This window comes from Dryobates pubescens, chromosome 2 (assembly GCF_014839835.1).
Source record: "Dryobates pubescens isolate bDryPub1 chromosome 2, bDryPub1.pri, whole genome shotgun sequence".
NCBI lineage: Eukaryota > Metazoa > Chordata > Aves > Piciformes > Picidae > Dryobates > Dryobates pubescens.
In genome coordinates, this window is record NC_071613.1 from 3,705,758 (window position 1) to 3,726,132 (window position 20,375).

The following is a 20,375-nucleotide window of genomic DNA, read 5'->3' on the forward strand; positions in this document are numbered from 1 at the left end:
TAGTTGGTGAGGGGTTTGGAGCACAGCCCTATGAGGAGAGGCTGAGGGAACTGGAGTTGTTTAGCCTGGAGAAGAGGAGGCTCGGGGGAGACCTTCTTGCTGTCTACAACTCCCTGAAGGGAGGTTGTAGCCAGGTGGGGGTTGGTCTCTTCTCCCAGGCAAGCAGCACCAGAACAAGAGGACACAGTCTCAGGCTGCACCAGGGGAGGTTTAGGCTGGATGTTAGGAATAAGTTCTTCCCAGAGAGAGAGACTGGCCATTGGAATGTGCTGCCCAGGGAGGTGGTGGATTCACCATCAGTGGAGGTGTTTAGGAAGAGACTGGATGGGGTGCTTGGTACCGTGGTTTAGTTGATTAGATGGTGTTGGGTGATAGGTTGGACTCGATGATCTCAAAAGTCTTTTCCAACCTGGTCTGGTCTGGTCTGGTCTGGTCTATTCTATTCTATTCTATTCTATTCCTATCAGAGCACTTGGAAGTCAATGCATTGCTTCAGCCCAGCGAAGGAAAAATTGCACTTATCAATAGCAAGCCACCAACTTCTAGGCTGGAAGTTCACTGTGTTTTATGTGAAGCAGTGCTTTCCCTGACTTGGGCACAGGACAGAGTTTATATTAGGAAAAAGTGTATCAGAATGGTGAAATCATGGAGGTTTGTTTTTTTTGTCATAAAGGAGGGAGCTTGTTTGTATTAACTGCTCCACTTTTTCAAACTCAAACTGTTCTCAAGGCATATCCGTTACAGATCTGAGCAGTCAGAGCTGTGTGATAAACACAGTTAGCACCATTGCTTGTTGCTGGGTTTCAGTAACTTCAAGTACATGATGAAACAGGAAGGCTTGACAAATGTGGTGAGCCTAATTCATGTAGAAAAGTACAGGATCTGTTCCATGCAGATTAGAAAACAAATATGTTCATTGCTGGTCTGCTACACACAAGGCTCCATGTTACACGTTAACATCTTGAAGGGACATGATCCATTTACTCTGTCAGGTTTGGGGTGTTTATTTTCCCATGTGTAGCAGCTGTGGCTGGGCACAATGAATATTTATTTGGTTTAGGGGACTGCTTTGACTCAGCAGCGTGCACCTTGTCGCACGAAGCACGATGCTTCTTAAAGTCACGGCACCCACAAGCTGTTTTCCAGGGATCTGTGCTTTGTTTAGTATCCACAACTTCTAGATAAGCCTGCTGGTGTCTTTGAAAGCAGGCTGTGAATGTCAGGTTTGCACTGCTCTCTGCTATTTGAGTGTTTGTCCAATAAACAGAGCTGGGAGGAAGGAAAAATTACGCAAATGACTGGAACCTTGCTAAAACGCCTTTGACTTTTGACCCAGCAATGCATATACAATGAAATGCTGGGAATACTTTGGACAACTAGATGATATTTGTGGAAATACTGAAAACAAACCAACTTGTGTCTAATTGCTGGGATAATGATGGGCTATGATTTGAAGTTGTGATGGAGCCAGGGATGCAAACAGGAGTGTGCATGAGGGAATGCCAAGAAGACAGTACCTTAGGAAAAGGGGAACAGCCATGGTTGTTCCACTAGCTCCTTTCTGGCTTCCAGAGTGAAAAGCACCATTTTTTGTGTTTTGAATGGCACTTGTGAAGACAACTTATGTTGCAACACAGTGGCTATTTTAAACTCCTTTCACTTAAATCTTCTGAATAGTCCTCACAGTATCACAGTATCACCAAGGTTGGAAGAGACCTCAAAGATAATTGAGTCCAACCTGTCACCACAGACCTCATGACTAAACCATGGCACCAAGTGCCATGTCCAATCCCCTCTTGAGCACCTCCAGGGATGGTGACTCCACCACCTCCCTGGGCAGCACATTCCAGTGGCCAATTACTCTCTCTGTGAAGAGCTTTCTCCTCACCTTGATCCTAAACCTGCCTTGGTGCAGCTTGAGACTGTGTCCCCTTGTTCTGGTGCTGGTTGCCTGGGAGAAGAGACCAACCCCTTCCTGGCTACAACCACCTTTCGGGTAGTTGTAGAGAGCAATGAGGTCACCCCTGATCCTCCTCCAGGCTAAGCAACCCCAGCTCCCTCAGCCTCTCCTCACAGGGCTGTGCTCAAGGCCTCTCCTCAGCCTTGTTGCCTTTCTCTGGACACGTTTGAGTGTCTCAATGTCCTTCTTAAACTGAGGAGCCCAGAACTGGACACAGGACTCAAGATGCAGCCTAACCAATGCAGAGTACAGGGGCACAATGACTTCCCTGCTCCTGCTGGCCACACTATTCCTAATGCAGGCCAGGATGCCATTGGCCCTCTTGGCCACCTGGGCACACTGCTGGCTCATGTTTAGGCAGCTGTCAATCAGCACCCCCAGGTCCCTCTCTGTTTAGCAGCTCTCCAGCCACTCCGACCCCAGCCTGTAGCTCTGCATGGGGTTGTTGTGGCCAAAGTGCAGCACCCAGCACTTGGACTTGCTGAATGCCATCCCATTGGATCCCTCATTGACAATAACAATCTCTTAGGCAGTTTCTGAGCTCCACAGCAGCTGTGCCTGATTGGAGCAACACTGTGTGTTCGGAAATGCATCAGGGTGTGAGCTGCTGTCTGCAGGGAAACCCTTAGAGTTGTGTTGGGCCTCACAGGGGAGGTCAATGACAGATGACTGATGAAAGTGTAATCCTTTCTGACCTGATCTCAAACCTCTGATGGTATATCATCACTCACCTTATCTGCTGTGTAGCTTTATGCTTCTGCTGAGGCTGGAACCACTCAAGACAAAAGCTACCTGACTTGGTTTAGAATAGAACAGAATTAACCAGGTTGGACAAGACCTTTGAGATCATCAAGTCCAACCTATCACCCAACACCATCTAGTCAACTAAACCATGGCACCAAGTACCCCATCCAGTCTCTTCCTAAACACCTCCAGTGATGGTGACTCCACCACCTCCCTGGGTGGAGGTGCCATTCCAATGGCAAATCACTCTTTCAGTGAAGAACTTCTTCCTAGCATCCAGCCTAAACCTCCCCTGGTGCAGCTTGAGACTGTGTCCTCTTGTTCTGTTTCTGGTTGCCTGGGAGAAGAGACCAACCCCCACCTGGCTACAACCTCCCTTCAGGTAGTTGTAGACAGCAGTAAGGTCTCCTCTGAGCCTCCTTTCTTCCAAAGGAGCCAAAAACTCTCTCTGTTTCCTATCTCTGTGAGGATGTTCTAGGACTGTTTTGGGTTGGTCTTTCTAAGCAACCACTCAAAGTACTCCCTCTCCCCTAGTTTTTTTATACCACCTTGACATCACAAGTGCTGTTTTAGAAGGTCAGATGTTTGTGAAAGGGCTTGGTGTTGACAAGCAGCTAGATTAAGAAGGGATCTTAGAAATACTGTGGGCTGCTTAAAAACAAATAATCTAATCCCACTGTGCTGCCAGTGATGCTGGAACCCATGGTGATATGGGCTGTGAGCTCTTCATAACTGAAACGTCCTGACTTTCAAGCCTGTTGCAGACCACGTAGAGCTTCTGAGTAGATTAGTGCTATAGGATCCATCACTGTGCAGTAGATGCTGGATGGATTGCCCTGAGTGATGTCATTCCATATGCAGAAGTACTGGATTTAGACACTTCATCATGGCAAAGCAGTAAAATACAGCATCTGCCAGTAAAATATGGTGAAGCTGGTTAATATATCGATAGAGCCCGATTCAGCTATGTGAAAGGAACACTCAAGGCAAAGTTCTACTTAAACTGCAAGACTTTTCTGCACTAGGAGGTTGAGAAGATCTGAAGTTTAGTAGCTGCTGCACAGATTAAAGCCTTACAATCCATGTAGATGTGCATTGTGGCAATCCCTGTAAGTCAGTGTTAGGATGTGTTGCAGACAGAATATGTTTGCTTAGCATGTGGCTGTTAAGGAATAGATAAGGTGAAGTGGGCCTTAAAAAAAAAATTCTATTCTTTCTTCCCACTTCTTGGTGTTGAACTGACCTTTCCAAGATTTTTGAGTCTGTCTTCATAACAGCTTCTTTCCAGGTTGCTGCTTGTGCTCAGCCTTTTTGACAGACCTCTTTCCCTGTCTGCACAGCCTTTTATCTCAGCTGTTGTTAGCCAGCACTTACCTGCAGTGAAGTGCATTAATCCTTTTTTTTGAGTGTTGCTATGTGGGGTTTCTACCTCCCATCAGAAGGCCTAGTAGGGTTGCCACACTTCTTCCAGCATACAGTGTAGACAGACCAGACTGATCTAGGTTACAGGGCAGCTTCTGTCCTTGGGTGGGAAAAGGGAAGTCTCTGGGTGCAGAATGAAATGCCTCAGGCAGTGTAGGTGAGTTGAGGGAAATCACTAGCTGGAATAGAACTACTGCACAGATACGTTTAAGGGCATGATGCTGCATGGTAACCAGGGCTCCTGTTTCCCCCCTTGCAGCAATTCTTGCATATACAGCTTTTCTCTTTTAACATCCTCCTGTTCTCTTTTCCTGTTCTCTTTCCCTCTTTTCCCTTCTGGTATCTTAAAATATCCTCTATAGCTTCAGAGCTGCCTAGAAGGGCTAGTGTAGGTTTGATCTCTACAGGGCCTGACACTGGCTCTTCTGTTTTAGACATTTTAGTGGTTGCTCATGGAAAGATACAATTTCCCATAGTAATATAGAAAAGCACATACAAATGATATTTGACACATAGATATGAGTACTATTTGACCATGAGGATTAATGTATCTTGTAATTAGTTTTTCATGAGTCTTTTCTTCTTTCTCTCTTCCCCCCACCCTTGCTTTATTTTTCTGTGATACTTTGTGCCTCAAACTGCAGCAACTTTTTCTTTCTTGAAGGGATAGGTGTCTATGTCTTGGTTCCTTTTGGTCTGAAACAAGGAATATTTGGGGTTGGTCTCTTTTCCCAGGCACCCAGCACCAGAACAAGAGGATGCAGTCTCAAGCTGCACCAGAGGAGGTTTAGGCTGGATGTTACGAATAAGTTCTTCCCAGAAAGAGAGATTGGCCATGGGAATGTGCTGCCCAGGGAGGTGGTGGAGTCACCATCACTGGAGGTGTTTAGGAAGAGCCTGGATGAGGCACTTGGTGCCATGGTTTAGTTGATTAGATGGTGTTGGGTGATAGGTTGGATTTGATGATCTCGAGGGTCTTTTCCAACCTGGTTAATTCTATTCTAATTGTAATTCTAATTTGGACTTGTCCTTTTAGTAAAGATGGAAAGGGGCAGAGAACTTGGAAGATCTCCTGCTTTTCTGTGGTGGTGGCCTGCATAACCTCTTTCCTTGCTGCGACTCTCTTCCTCTTCCTGTGACGCTTGTGTTGCAGAATCTGCTGTCGCTGTCACCATTTTGTTTCCTCATCTGTGCTAGGGTCTCTGCTTGTGCTTTTGTCTTGCAGTGCTCATAGGGTTGGGGTTTTTCCTCCCTCCTCTTATTCTTAGGTATTTTTATAGGAAAGTTTTCAAGAATATTTCTCAAATTGTGAAGTCTTACTTTGGTAAAATACTTTGCAGTTGAAGACTACAAGTTTTAGCAGATGGATGAGAAGTTATCACAGAATCAATGAGATTGGAAAAGACCTCAAAGATCATCAAGTTCAACCTGTCACCCAAGACCTCATGATTACTAAGCCATGGCACCAAGTGCCATATCCAATCCCTTTTTGAACACCTCCAGGGATGGTGACTCCACCACCTCCCTGGGCAGCACATTCCAATGGACAATCACTCTTTCTGGAAAGGGCTTTCTACTCAGCTCGAGCCTAAACTTCTGGCACAGCTTGAGACTGTGTCCTCTTGCCCTGGTGCTGGTTGTCTGGGAGAAGAGACCAACCCCCACCTGGCTACAACCTCCCTTCAAGTAGTTGTAGAGAGCAATAAGGTCTCCCCTGAGCCTCCTCTTCTCCAGGCTAAACAACCCCAGCTCCCTCAGCCTCTCCTCACAAGGCTGTGTTCAAGGCCTCTCCCCAGCCTTGTTGCCCTTCTCTGGATGTGCTCAAGTGTCTCGATGTCCTTCTTAAACTGAGGGGCCCAGAACTGGACACAGGACTCAAGGTGTGGCCTAACCAGTGCTGAGTACAGGGGCAGAATGACTTCCCTGCTCCTGCTGGCCACACTATTCCTAATGCAGGCCAGGATGCCATTGGCATTTCCTCCCTGAAATAGTGAGTGCTACATGACCATTTTGTTTTCTCTGGGTAGTCACATTAGAGTTTCTCTATAAACAGATGTTTATTGATTAGTGTTTCTGTAAAAGTTACGTTTCTTATGGTTTTGACTGTTACTGACTCCTTTACTGGTCAATCAAGGACTGTTTAAACACTCACATACATTTAAGCAGATAGAATAGAATATAGTAGAATAGAATAAACCAGCTTGGAGGAGACCTTCCAGATCATTGCGGCCAACCTATCAACTAATCCAACCCACCTAAACAACTAAACCATGGCACCAAGCACCCTATCAAGTCTCTTCCTGAACACCTCCAGTGATGGTGACTCCACCACATCCCCAGGCAGCCCATTCCAATGGGCAATCACTCTGTCTGTGTAGAACTTCCTAACATCCAGCCTAAACCTCCCCTGGCACAGCCTGAGACTGTGTTCTCTTTTCTGGTTGCCTGGGAGAAGAGAGCAACCTCTGCCTGTCTACAACCTCCTTTCAGGTAGTTGTAGAAGAGCAATAAGGTCACCCCTGAGTCTCCTCCTCTCCAGGCTAAGCAACCCCAGCTCCCTCAGCTTCTCCTCATAGGGCTTGTGATCAGACACAATTCACCCATGCCATTCTTCTGTGTAATCTTCTATGTAACCTTGGTACATATTGCAATTTCTCAGATTTTATACAAGGTGCAGAATTTGTAACTTCACAAGAAGTGCAGATCTCTAAGTACCTCAGGCAACCTGCAATGAAGGGGATTGGATGTGGCACTTGGTGCCATGGTCTAGTCATGAGGTCTGTGGTGACAGGTTGGACTGGATGATCTTTGAGGTCTCTTCCAACCTTAGTGATACTGTGATGTATGAAACATAAAATCAGTAAGGTTGAAAAAGACCTCAAAGATCATCAAGTCCAACCTGTCACCCAAGACCTCATATTATGTGGAGAACCAGAGTATGTATATAATAGTTATGAGTACCCTAGAAAGTTGCAAGCATTTGAAAGTTGAAGCATTTGTGCTTCAGCATAGTATCAGTCAGGGTTGGAAGGGACCACAAGGATCATCTAGTCCCAACCCCCCTGCCATGGGCAGGGACACCCCACACTAGATCAGCCTGGCCAGAGCCTCATCCAGCCTGGGCTTAAACACCTCCAGGGACGGGGCCTCAACCACCTCCCTGGACAACCCAGTCCAGGGCTTCACCACTCTCATGGGGAAGAACTTCCTCCTCACCTCCAGCCTGAATCTCCCCACCTCCAGCTTCATTCCATTCCCCCTAGTCCTGTCACTACCTGAGATCCTGACAAGTCCCTCCCCAGCCTTCTTGTAGGCCCCCTTCAGATACTGGAAGGCCACAATGAGGTCACCTCAGAGCCTTCTCTTCTCCAGACTGAACAGCCCCAACTCCTTCAGTCTGTCCTCATAGGAGAGGTGCTCCAGCCCTCTGCTCATCCTCCTGGCCCTTCTCTGGACACCTTCCAGCCTGAGGTTTAACCTTTATGTGGCTTTTTCTTCCTTGGTTTTTAGAATACAGTACTGTCCTGAAGCTTGAAAAAGCAAGAAGGAATGGTTCTGATAAACGTGGTGCACGATTGTTGACTCTCAATATTAAGCAAAAAGGGTGGACAAAAAGATCACTTAGAGCTCTCTTACCATAGTTGGTCTGTCTTTGATCTTATTTTTTAATATTTACAGGTCTTTTTCCACCATCTCCAAAGAACTCTTCATTTTAATGTAATATAGTATGTAGTATACTAGAGATGATGAGCTAGCAGGCTTATTTCACAATGCCAAGCTGCTACCTGCTGTTAAAATCTCTAGCATCTTCCCTTGATGCTGAAGTGTCCATCTACCCCAGCACCTGCCAGGTTTCACTTAAGTAATTGACAATTAAAGATTACCCACTCTTCTGTGAAAGTTGGTGGAGACTTGTTCCAAAATCAGAAGCTCTTCCCTTTCCTGAAATAAAATTTTTTTGGGGGCTATAAAACTCTGTCCAAAGTGGTCACAAACCTGTGCTGGATTATGAATTGCATTGTCACTTACGGTGTGCCTGAGCTTTTGTTTGGCTAATATGGACAAAGGAGTCCGCTTCACATGATGTAAGAAGTGTTTGCCCTAAGAAGAACAGAGGTCCTCTTGAACCAATTAGGCAAAAATAACAGCTGGGCTACCCACTAATAAGGAAGGTGCTGCTAAACCTCTTTTCATTGTGAGAAGAAATAAATCTTTTAAGGCTTACTCCCTTGCATTTTTATAGAGAGCAATTCTTTGAAAGATCCAGCAATCCAGCTGGGTGATATGTGCAGGAAGACTGTGAAGAAGATAAAGAAACTTGTAAAAATAAAAAATGGTATTATAGCTGTTAGATTTGGCAATTATAAATGTTTCATTGAAGATTTCACTATTTAGAGAAAGTTTTACTGTTTAAATTGTTAAGAACATGGAGTTTGGGGTTAGCACAAGGCAGTCTCCCACAAGTTCCTTGTAGCTTGTTCTATATGAGCACATTACATCCTGAAGCAAATCTCTTCTGATATCTTCTTTAAATAAAAGTAGCCCACATGTATTTTTAGCAAGTCTGAAAGAAAAGCAGGAAGATTCAGAATATGGAGGTTACAGAGGGTTGGGGCAGCTAATGCTAACTTTTTACCCTTACCTTTGCTGTGGAAATATCCCCAGCCCGGTCAAGCAGCTAGTTGGGTAGGCAATGCACCAATGTAATCCTGACAGATTGGCTTTTCCTGAGGAATCCCTTTAATGCCTGGTAGGGCATGATTTGAGGGTGGTCAGACACAAAGGGAGCAAGAAATGTTTTGAATTGCTAGGTGGGTGCTGGAGGCTGTGATTTACTGGCTGTGCTGGTGCTCTAGACTGTGATTTACTGACTGTGCTATATACGTGTTAGCGGCGAATGATGCCCACAGCTGTCTTTGTTACCAGTCAGTAAGATGCACATCTTCCATAGATCTCTTCATCCTGAATCTGGGGAGAAGGACCAGAGCCAGCTCCTGACAACTTTTATGCATCTGAGGCGTGTTGTGTTAGTAGTACCTCAGGTTATTTGGGAGAAGAGGACAGATTTATTTTTCTTCTCATCACAGAATCACCAAGGTTGGAAGAGACCTCGAGGATCATCAAGTCCAACCTGTCACCACAGACCTCATGACTAGACCATGCACCAAGTGCCACATCCAGTCTCCCCTTGAACACCTCCAGGGACGGTGACTCCGCCACCTCCCTGGGCAGCTACTGCCCAGATTTTTTAGATTTGAGTTGCTGTAACTCCCTTTTAATAGCTTTTTTGCTATGAATTCCTCAACAGAAGTAATTTGCTTGTGTGGTAGGATGACAGAAGATTTGATGCCTGAATGAGCAGTTAAGTGAGCTGAACATTTAACACTCCAACACTTATGTAGCTCAGAGGTATGTGCGCTTGTGTGGTGCTTTGTGGTGTGAGTAGAAGACTTCTGAATAGAAGATAAACAGAAATATTGCTGGTTTCTCAGCTCTTACTGCTGTTTACCTACTCTGTGGAATTGCTGCTGCTTTGTATTTTTCATTCAAGTCAGTGGACTATGGGGAAGTCACAGACAGAATAGAAGAGAATAAACCAGGTTGGAAGAGACCTTTGAGATCAGCAAGTCCAACCTATCATCTAACACCATCCAATCAACTAGCCATGGCACCAAGCACCCCATTAAGTCTCCTCCTGAACACCTCCAATGATGGTGACTCCACCACCTCCAATGATGGGCTGCCTGGGGGGGTGGTGGAGGTGTTCAGGAGGAGACTGGATGGGGTGCTTGGTGCCATGGTTTAGTTGATTAGGTGGTGTTGGGTGATAGGTTGGATGTGATGATCTTGAAGGTCTCTTCCAACCTGGTCTGGTCTATTCTATTCTATTCTATTCTATTCTATTCTATTCTATTCTATTCTCCAGTGATGGTGACTCCACCACCTCCTGGGCAGCACATTCCAATGGGCAATCACTCTCTCTGTGTAGAATTTCTTCCTAACCTCCAGCCTAAACTTCCCCTGGTGCAGCTTGAGACTGTGTCCTCTTGTTCTGGTGCTGGCTGCCTGGGAGAAGAGACCAGCCCCCACCTGGCTACAACCTCCCTTCAGGTATTTGTAGACAGCAATAAGATATCCTCTGAGTCTCCTTTCTTCCAAAGGAGCCAAAAAGTACCTCTGTTTCCTGCTATTGGACTGTGAGGATGTTCTAGGACTGTTTTGGGTTGGTCTTTCTAAGCAGCCATAGAAAGTACTCCCTCTTTCCCAGTTTTTTTATACCACCTTGAAATCACAAGTGCTGTTTCAGTAGATTAGATGTTTGTGAAAGGGCTTGTTGAGAAGCAGCTAGAGAGACCAACCCCCTCCTGTCTACAGCCTCCCTTCAGGTAGTTGTAGAGAGCAAGAAGGTCTCCCCTGAGCCTCCTCTTCTCCAGGCTAAGCAACCCCAGCTCTCCCAGTCTCTCCCCACAGGGCTTGTATTCCAAAGCCCTCACCAACTTTGTTGCCCTTCTCTGGACACCTTCCAGCAAGTCAACACGGTCATTCTGATATTTGTGGTTCTCCTTTGTGAAATCCTCAAGATCATTTGAATGTTGCTAGGACTCTCTGGCTTTGTAAATATATTGGAGCTGAGCTGTCCTTAGAAATAAAAATTAGGGAACAAATTTGAAATCCTTGGCTGCTGTCCTAATGCCCTGGCTACTGTTCCTTGGGTCAGCGGGTGGCCTGGTCAGCCTCTCCAAAGCCAATTTTTCGTGTTAAGATATCTTTATTTCTTTGAAATAGGCAAAGCCTCTGGAAAAATGAGGGAGCAGCCTGCTTGTGCTTGTGTAGATGAAGGCTTATATGTGCAACAAAGTAGCTGTGGAGTTTTTATATTCTGTTTGCAGTAATAGTAAACAGAGCATCTAAAATAACCACTTGCACATTGCAACAAACACATCATCATTTGCTTAAAAAGAGTTATAATTACAGTTGACGAAGCATGGACACCATAAAAAATGCATTAGTTTGGCTTGACACATTAATTACCTGTTTTTGCAGATGTTTTTATATATTGTTGTGTGAACAGTTTACAAAATAATTACAGGAAAGTCATATGGAAAATAAACTAAGTGGGTGGTTTCTCGCCGTAATATTTTCATTCATGTGGATCTGTGAGGCACAGCTGCTCTGCAGCAAATGCAGAGGGAGAGGGATGGGGAATCTTGAGGGTTTTTTTTTTATTCTAAGGTCTCTATGATGACACCAAGCTGTGTGGTGCAGCAGACAGGCTGGAGGGAAGGGATGCCATCCAGAGGGACCTTGACAGGCTGGAGAGGTGGGCACAAGCCAACCTCATGAGGTTCAACAAGACCAAGGGCAGGGTCCTGCAGCTGGGTCGAGGCAATGCCAGGCACAAATCCAGGCTGGGCAGGGACTGGCTGGAAAGCAGCCCTGAGGAGAGAGACTTGGGGGTGCTGGGGCAGGAGAAGCTCAACAGGAGCTCTCAGTGTGCACTTGCAGCCCAGAAAGCCAATCAGATCCTGGGCTGCAGCAAGAGAAGTGTGGCCAGCAGGTCAAGGGAGGTGATTCTCCCTCTCTCCTCAGCTCTGCTGAGACCCCACCTGCAGTACTGCCTCCAGTTCTGGAGCCCCTATTACAAGAGGGATCTGGAGGTGCTGGAAGGTGTCCAGAGCAGGGCTATGAGGATGATCAGAGGGCTGGAGCACCTCTCCTATGAGGACAGACTGAAGGAGTTGGGGCTGTTCAGTCTGGAGAAGAGAAGGCTCCGAGGTGACCTAATTGTGGCCTTCCAGTATCTGAAGGGGGCTACAAGAAGGCTGAGGAGGGACTTGTCAGGCTCTCAGGTAGTGATAGGACTAGGGGGAATGGAATGAAGCTGGAGGTGGGGAGATTCAGGCTGGAGGTGAGGAGGAAGTTCTTCCCCATGAGAGTGGTGAAGCCCTGGACTGGGTTGTCCAAGGAGGTGGTTGAGGCCCCATCCCTGGAGGTGTTTAGGCCCAGGCTGGCCAGCGTGGTCTAGTGTGAGGTGTCCCTGCCCATGGCAGGGGGGTTGGAACTAGATGATCCTTGTGGTCCCTTCCAACCCTGACTGATACTATGATCAGCCTTGCTACACTTTTATATCTTCCTTTAGCAGTGGAGTTTTTAAACGTGTAAAATGACATTACTGATTTAATCCCAGTGATCAGGAAGGGGGGGGATGGAGGGGGGGAGAAGCTTTGATCCTGATCAGATGAGATGTAAATCTTCTAGTATCTAGGAAAATAAATGGAAAAAAAATAAATCAATATGATTTTAAGCAGGATGATCTTTTATGAGCAGTTGCAAAGATTCATCCAAAGCTTTGACACAGTTTAAGCATTTCCTGTTTGCTGCCATTTGAAGGAAAATGCATTCCAAGTTTAGATTATAATTAAAGAGAGATACCTCTTTAGAGATCACAGAATGGAAATAGGAGCTCAATATGCTCACACAAGGTTTAAATCAAAAGTTCTTAACTAGGAGTAAATTAGTTAGTTCTCATTGAGCATAAACATTGAACATCTCCAGAGAAGGGCAGTGAGGCTGTGGAGAGGCCTCAAGCACAGCCCTGTGAGGAGAGGCTGAGGGAGCTGGGGCTGCTTAGCATGGAGAAGAGGAGGCTCAGGGGAGACCTTCTTGCTGTCTACAACTCCCTGAAGGGTGGTTGTGGCCCGGAGGGGGTTGGTCTCTTCTCCCAGGCAGCCAGCACCAGAACAAGAGGACACAGTCTCAAGCTGTGCCAGGGGAGGTTTAGGCTGGAGGTGAGGAGAAAGTTCTTCACTGAGAGAGTAATTGGCCATTGGAATGTGCTGCCCAGAGAGGTGGTGGAGTTGCTCTCCCTGGAGGTGTTCAAAAAAGGATTGGACGTGGTACTAGGTGCCATGGTTTAGTTAGTCATGAGGTCTTGGGTGATAGGTTGGACTTAATGATCTCTGAGGTCTCTTCCAACCTTACTGATTCTATGAATATATTTATTTATTTAATATCCTGTATTTCTTTACAGATTTCTGTGAGATATTGGCTGTTTAGGTGGGAATTTGTATTGCAATGTAACTTTGTACATTTTCATGGTTAAACTAGTGTTAAAAATAAAAAGCAGAAGTGCCAAAATCTTGCTTCTTGTGGCAGTTCAGGCTGGGTGCCTCCTGTTGCTGCTGCACAAGCTACACCTCCTGTGTCCAGAGGGTCCAGCCCAGGAGGTGGACACAGGAAACAGCCTGTTCATACCCATAATATCCTGTGCCCTATAAATCCATCTGCAAAGTCTCTATCTTCCTCTTCCTTCCCTCTCTGCTCCCATGGGAGATGCTCCCTATCAGGTAATGGTGGGGGAGTGTCTCTAGGCCTCTTAGTCCTGGCTGTGCCTAATGCCAGGAGGAGAAGGCCGGGAAGTCAGTCTCAGACCTGGCCAGCTGAGACTAGCCTAGCAGTAGTGGGAAGAAAGAGCCCTGGGGGGGTTGAGTATACCCTCAGGTGGGGAGAAAGGAAGTGTTGGAGGCTTCCAGTGAGCTGTAAGGGACTCTGTATGCTTTGGGACTCTCTTGTCACTATGCTTTGTAGCTTCTGTAAAACACTTCCTGCTTTTCCATTTAAACTTTCCATCACTTCTGCAATCCACTTGTGTGATGAGTGTCATTCTTCTGCCCTTCTCCGGGGGCAAGGAGAGGATCTGCCTGGCCTCAAACCAGGCCACTTCTATCAACCTGACTCTCAAACATCCACCTGTTAAGGTATTCAGAGACTGAACTGTTAATGATCTCAATCACAAACAAGATGCAAGAAGTTGTTTGTGAATCCACTCCCTCTTTTATGGCTGAAGATTCAACCAAGTGAGCAGTTTGCAAATGTTATTTAACAAATTACTCAGGAAGGAAAAGTAGAAGGAAGACAGAAATTAATGTCTTGTGAAAGTAGGGAGAACAAAGACAGCTCTGAGGGGACATCCTAGTTTGTTTGCATTAATTACTGTAAAATTACTGAGGCATTGAAAAAAAGGCAATAAACAGCCAAACTAAATGCACATAACTCACAATTAAGCAGTAAGCTTGACTTCTGTTGTAGCCTTAGACACTACCTTAGCGGTTTTGTAGCAGTCTGCTTGAAGGAAACTGGGTAAAGAGTTTGTTGTGGCTGTGCAAATGATTTGTTTTCCCTGAGTATCAAAGAGAATGTGGGCAATCCCCATTGCATCACTACAAGAAAGCTTTGTGGTGCTGGAAGCTGAAGGGTAGTGATGAGAGCAGGAGTGTTAGTCATGTTTTAAGAAACTGCCACACACACTAGTGAAACACTGTGGATCTATTCTCTTCTGATAAATCCAAATCAAACAATTGAGTCTTTCTGGTTTTTTTTTTTGTACTAAAGGGAAATAAGAGTGGCAGCCTTTTCCAGGGGAATTTCACCAGGAGAGTCCCACCAAGTGGAGGCTTGTATTAGAGATGCTGAACCTGGCACAAATCCCCTTTGTCTTTAGAGTGAGAGAAACTGGCACATAGCCATGATATTGGATGTGGGAAATGCACTCCACTTCTGACAGTCCAGCTCCTTTCTAAACCAAGTGTAGTCAAATTTTCTTTGCAGATCAGGACTCTGTGTCTCTGTCCAAGGAAGTAACAATCACTTTTCTTTCCTACTTGTGAGGTGCATAGTAAGATTTACAACAGATCACTTCCAGCAGAACTTGAAGCAGATTGTAAGTTTCTTCTACCTGTTCTTGGAATCTGTGTCACAGTGTTGTGTGTTAAGGTAGTTTGTAGTGGTAGGAAGTCTCTTAGGGAAGTGATAGAGGTATGTGCAAGCACTGACTCTAGTAGCATTGCCGAACTGTCTCCACTCCACCTTGGAGATGGGATTCACTCTCAGTGTGACTGCAGTGTATCTAAACCCAAGTGAACATGGTCACAGTTTGGCCTGTAACTAGTTACTGATTGAGAAAGGTGGAGTTATTAGATATTTATGCTTATATGGAGCAACTTCTAGCCATTGATGTAGTGCAGGCTAGGTTGGGACAATAATCAGGGTCTGTACCCACTTGTTGACTAAGAGATGCAGATTTAACCCCATGAGTTGTTGGTTCCTCTTTCCTGGCCATTATTTTCATAGCAATTGCGCTCTCTGGGAGTTGCACAAATGCCTCCAAAATGGTTAGAGACAGTAAAACAAACCCCCTCTTAGTATTTTGAAGAGAGAGAACATTCAGTACAGTCCAGCTCTCTGCAATTACTCTGTTGACCACAGGGGCTTTGTAGATCATAAATTGAAAACTTCTGCCTTTGGTCATGCACTGTAGTCTTTAGCAGTCCCTTGAATTTGTTTCAGGGGGTTGTATTCCTCGTGCTTACGTGTGAGTCTTGTGTTGGTGTTGGATTGTATATGGTGTGTGAAGAGAATAGCAGAAAATTCACTTCACTTCAGACTAAAATTAGCTTCATGTATTTCATAAAAACAGTCTTTGAAAGTTATCCTTATGCTGAATGAAAACTGAATGTTTTTTAAGACATTAGCCTAATGATTAGGTCGCATCTGGAGATGCTGTTTCCAGTTCAAGATTGAGAACTGCTGGAGAAAGTCCAGTGGAGGGCTACAAAGATGATTAGGAGACTGGAGCATCTCTCTTACGAAGAGAGGCTGAGACCTGGGGCTGTTTAGCTGGGAGAAGACTGAGAGGGCATCTTATCAATGCTTAGCAGTATCTAATGGGTAGGTATCAAGAGGATGGGGCCAGACTCTTTTTACTGGTGCCCAGTAACAGAACAAGGGGCAATGGACACAGACTAAAACAGAACAAGTTCCACCATAGGGTAAAACTTCTTCACTTTGAGGGTGCCAGAGCACTGGAACAGACTGCCCAGAGAGGTTGTGGAGGCTTCTGCTCTGGAGATTTTTCAAAAATCTCATGGATATGATCCAGTGCAACTGCTCTAGGTAACCCTGCTTTAACAGGTGTCATAGTTTGGGCTGGGTGCCCTCTGCTACAGGGGTGTTTCCTGTGTCCAGAAGTCCATCCCAGTGGGTGGACTCAGGAAGTTAGGTATTTCTACCATAATCCCTTGCACCACTATAAATTTTGCGGTGGGGTCTGGCACTTCCTCTTTCCTTCCCTCTCCGAGACTTGGTAACTGGGGGAGAGATCTCCCGGCCATGGGCCTGATTGGGCCCAAGGCCACAGGGGGATGGGCAGTCTCAGGCCTGGCCAGCTGAGACTAGCCCAGCAGAGGGAGGGGGAAGAAGGAGCCCTGGGGGTTTTGGATGCACCCTCAGGTGGGGATGGGATCTTTCTTTGTCACTGCGCTTTGGGTTTTCTGTAACATTCACTGCTTTCTATTTAAACTTTCATCACTTTTGCAATCCGTTTGTCTGAGTCGTTATTTCTGCCTGTGGTGGGGAGGGGACCTGCCCCAACCCATTACAACAGGGTGGTTGGACTAGATGATCTCTAGAGATCCCTTCCAATCTCCAACATTTTGTGATTAGATTTTTTTTTTGGTGAAAATGACCAGTAGTAGACCATGCTAACAAAGAGCCTGTGCTGCCTTCACACTCTGGTGATTGTTTATAGCAAGAGCAGCAATTCATCTTCTCTTGCATGGGGTGGGGGGAAAGCAGCAGCTTTAGGAACCTACATGAACTTTCTGAAGAACCTCATACTTAGCCTTTCATTGTTCTCTGCATTTCTAGGAAGTGTTTTGGGAAATCTTGTGGTAGTGTGAAGGTTTAATCCTGAACAATCAGACAATCTGCTCCTTCTCCTTTGTTAAGGAACTGGTGTTAAAACTAGCCAAAGCTGGGTGACTGAACGATCAGAGTGATTCCTCCTACCCTGAGCTGAAGGAGAGAGATGGCTGCTATGGGTTCTATCAGGGGACACTAGTGGTGTCCCTCAGGGATCAGTGCTGGGCCCCAGCCTGTTCAATATCTTTATTCATGATCTGGACGAGGAGATTGAGTCCATCATCAGTAAATTTGCAGATGACACCGAGCTGGGGGCAGGAGTTGATCTGTTAGAGGGCAGGAGAGCTCTCCAGAGGGACCTTGACAGGCTGGACAGATGGGCAGAGGCCAAGGGCATGAGATTGAACACATCTAAGTGCCAGGTTCTACATGTTGGCCACAACAACCCCAGCAGGGCTACAGGCTGGGGTCAGAGTGCCTGGAGAGCAGCCAGGCAGAGAGGGGTTGGTTAGCCTGGAGAAGAGGAGGCTCAGGGGTGACCTTATAGCTCTCTCCAACTCCCTGAAGGGAGGTTTTAGCCAGGTGGGGGTTGGTCTCTTCTCCCAGGCACCCAGCACCAGAACAAGAGGACACAGTCTCAAACTGTGCCAGGGGAGATTTAGGCTGGATGTTACAAAGAAGTTCTTACCAGTAAGAGTGATTGTCCATTGGAATGTGCTGCCCAGGGATGTGGTAGAGTCACCATCACTGAAAGTGTTTAGGAGGAGACTGGATGGGGTACTTGGTGCCGTGGTTTAGTTGATTAGATGGTGTTGGGTGATAAGTTGGACTTGATGATCTCAAAGGTATTTTCCAACCTGGTCTGGTCCTGTCCTGTCTTATTCTGTTCTGTTCTATTCTGTTCTATTCTATTCTAAAATTTGTGCAACTTTCTTGTGTATGTGCCTCTGTATGAACATGGTTGTCCACAACCATCCTGACAGAGGCAGAAGGATATTGCCTTGACAGCCACTTACATAACCCCAGAAAACATGAACAGCTCAAGCCTCTTTTGAACTGTTGCTGATCAGGGAAAGCCCCACTGTTTGCATCTTGCTGATGGCTAGCCCTGAGCTCCATGGTCTAGCTCACAGGCATTCTTATCTGACTTGCCCACTTCTATGGCATGAAGTTTGGTGTATCTTATCCACAGAGAACAATGAGCATACTAATGCAGAAAATAGTGAGGAACAGAGCTTCATCAGAAGGTAAGGCACCCAAATACAGGGCTCAGCCAGGCAAGCCATAGTGACCAGGGGCCTGCATGAGCACAAATGGCCCATGCAATTCCCACCTCTTGATTTTTTTATGCTTGACCTCTTCTCTGTCTTGACCCCTCCCTTTCCTTATCTTTAGTATCTCATAATGTCTTTCACATTGGCAGCATCCCCTCCATGGAAACCCTCAGTGTGTATTGCATGCAGCATTTACACAGTAAGTTCTCCCTCAGGTGTTCCATAAGAAGTTTGCTCTTTTTTATGAGTCTCATTCTTGATAACTCACAATCATTTTTTGTCTTCTTTTTTGTTTCTTTAATCAGTTACCAGCTTTCTGGTTAAACTTCTTCAAGATTACCTTCAGAGGTTCCTTTCATAGCCCATTGATCAGTGCCTTATGAGTTGTAGTCTTCATTGTTGTCTTTGTTATCTGCTGTTGGGTTTTGCGTATTTGTGTGTTTAATTTATTACCTCTCCTGTTCCTTTCCTTCTCTTTCATGTTCCTTTCATTATCTTTCATGTTGAGTAACTGTTAGGCAGATATCCTTGCAGTTCCTTGCCCTTTTGGAACATCAGTTTGTGAGAGGTGCTGGCTTGCACCTGTCAGTGCCGAAGCTTGACGCAGCCCAGGCTGTGTTTCTGCAAGTTTTGGATGGCCTCTTGTAGGGCTTGAAGAGACTGTCAGGGCCAAGTGAAGTCTCTGCTGTGTTCGGACATCTCCTGAGACATTCTCTCTTAACTAGTTTTTATCATAGTAATCTTAATTCTCTGCTGTATCAGTTGTGGCTCATAGTCTTTTTGCTTGGCAGTTGACTGGTTGGGTGTTGTCATCATAGATTGAGTCTGTTGTAACAATGCTGTGAATGCTTAAACATGACCTAAGTTCTAGAGTGAATGCAGAACTGATGTGGTTATTGTGGCATTCTCACCTTCTGCAAGAGTGTGGGTAAATTAGATGTAACACAGTGGTAGTCCAGCTATCTGGGAAGTGAAGTGGTTGGAGCAAGTGCTGCTTCCTTTATTCTTGTGTGACCCCAAACCAACAGGCAAGGAGCAGGTAGCTGTGAACAAGAGTTCTTGGCATGTTTCATGTTATCTTCTGGCTATGGATAGCACTGCTGTCTTCCCTTTATACTTAAGAAAGCCTGTTTTATCAATGTGAGGAATCAATCTAGTTTCTTCATTGTTTTGTTGTAAATGTCTTATTGTGTCTTCCATTGTTGAGGGAAGTGTCATATTTTGTGTGAGTACAACATTTGGATCAGTGATTTGTTTTGGTTAATAATTGTGGAATGATTAAGTTCATAGAATCAATAAGGTTGGAAAAGACCTCAAAGATCATCAAGTCCAACCTATCACCCAACACCTCATGACTAACTGAACCATGGCTTCAAGTGCCACATCCAATCCCTTTTGGAACAGCACCAGGGATGGTGACTCCACCACCTCCCTGGGCAGCACATTCCAATGGCCAATTAGTCATTCTGGGAAGAACTTTCTCCTCATCTCAAGCCTGAACTTCCCCTGGCACAGTTTGAGACTGTGTCCTCTTGTTCTGGTGCTGGTTGCCTGGAAGCAGAGACCAACCCCCACCTGGCTACAACCTCCTTTCAGGTAGTTATAGAGAGCATGTAAGGTCTCCCCTGAGCCTCCTCTTCTCCAGGCTAAACAACCCCAGCCCCCTCAGCCTCTCCTCCTAGGGCTTGTGCTCCAGACCTCTGCCCAGCCTTGTTCTTAGTGTTACCATAGGAACATATATCAGATTATAGAAAAATGAGGTAAGACTTTGTATTGTTATTTTTGTAGAACTCTGAGATCACAGTTCTTGCATTTTATAGGCTGCATATCTGTAAGTTTGGTTATGAATAACCCAAAGGAAATGAAAAAAGGTAGAATCAGAGCAGTCATGAGCTTTGATTACTTAGTACCACACTTTCTTCTTTCCCATTGAGGTGAATCGAGTCCAACTCGCCGAGAAGCTGTAAAGAGGAAGACTGAAGAATATCTTATGCGTGCTGAGAAGATTTCCAGTCTCTACCACAAATCTTCTGAAGATGCATCTGTTTCTGTGGTAGGCTTTAATTTTTTTCCTGAACCAGAATTGAGTATAGTTATATTGTCCTGTCTTTTAGCAAAGCACATTTGAGGTAGCTGTTCCAAAACTGTCCTAAAATTTCTCTTGGAAGAGTCTGAGGAGTTTTTTGATATTGTATTTCTCTGTATCCATTCTTTCCTGATCCTTCTTGGTTGCAGTTCACAGCATTATGAAGACTGCTTGATCTAATGCAGGCCTC

General features: G+C 45.5%; 1 protein-coding gene across 2 annotated transcripts in view; it reads left to right on the top strand.

Annotated features, from left to right (window-relative positions):
* RPS6KC1 (ribosomal protein S6 kinase C1) overlaps positions 1 to 20,375 on the top strand; it is a 124,213-nt gene that overhangs the window by 38,029 nt on the left and 65,809 nt on the right. For both annotated transcript variants that reach the window (XM_054169363.1, XM_009897507.2), the window contains one exon: positions 20,034 to 20,152. In XM_054169363.1, coding sequence (XP_054025338.1) covers positions 20,034 to 20,152 — 119 coding nt within the window. The remainder of the gene's footprint in view (positions 1 to 20,033; positions 20,153 to 20,375) is intronic.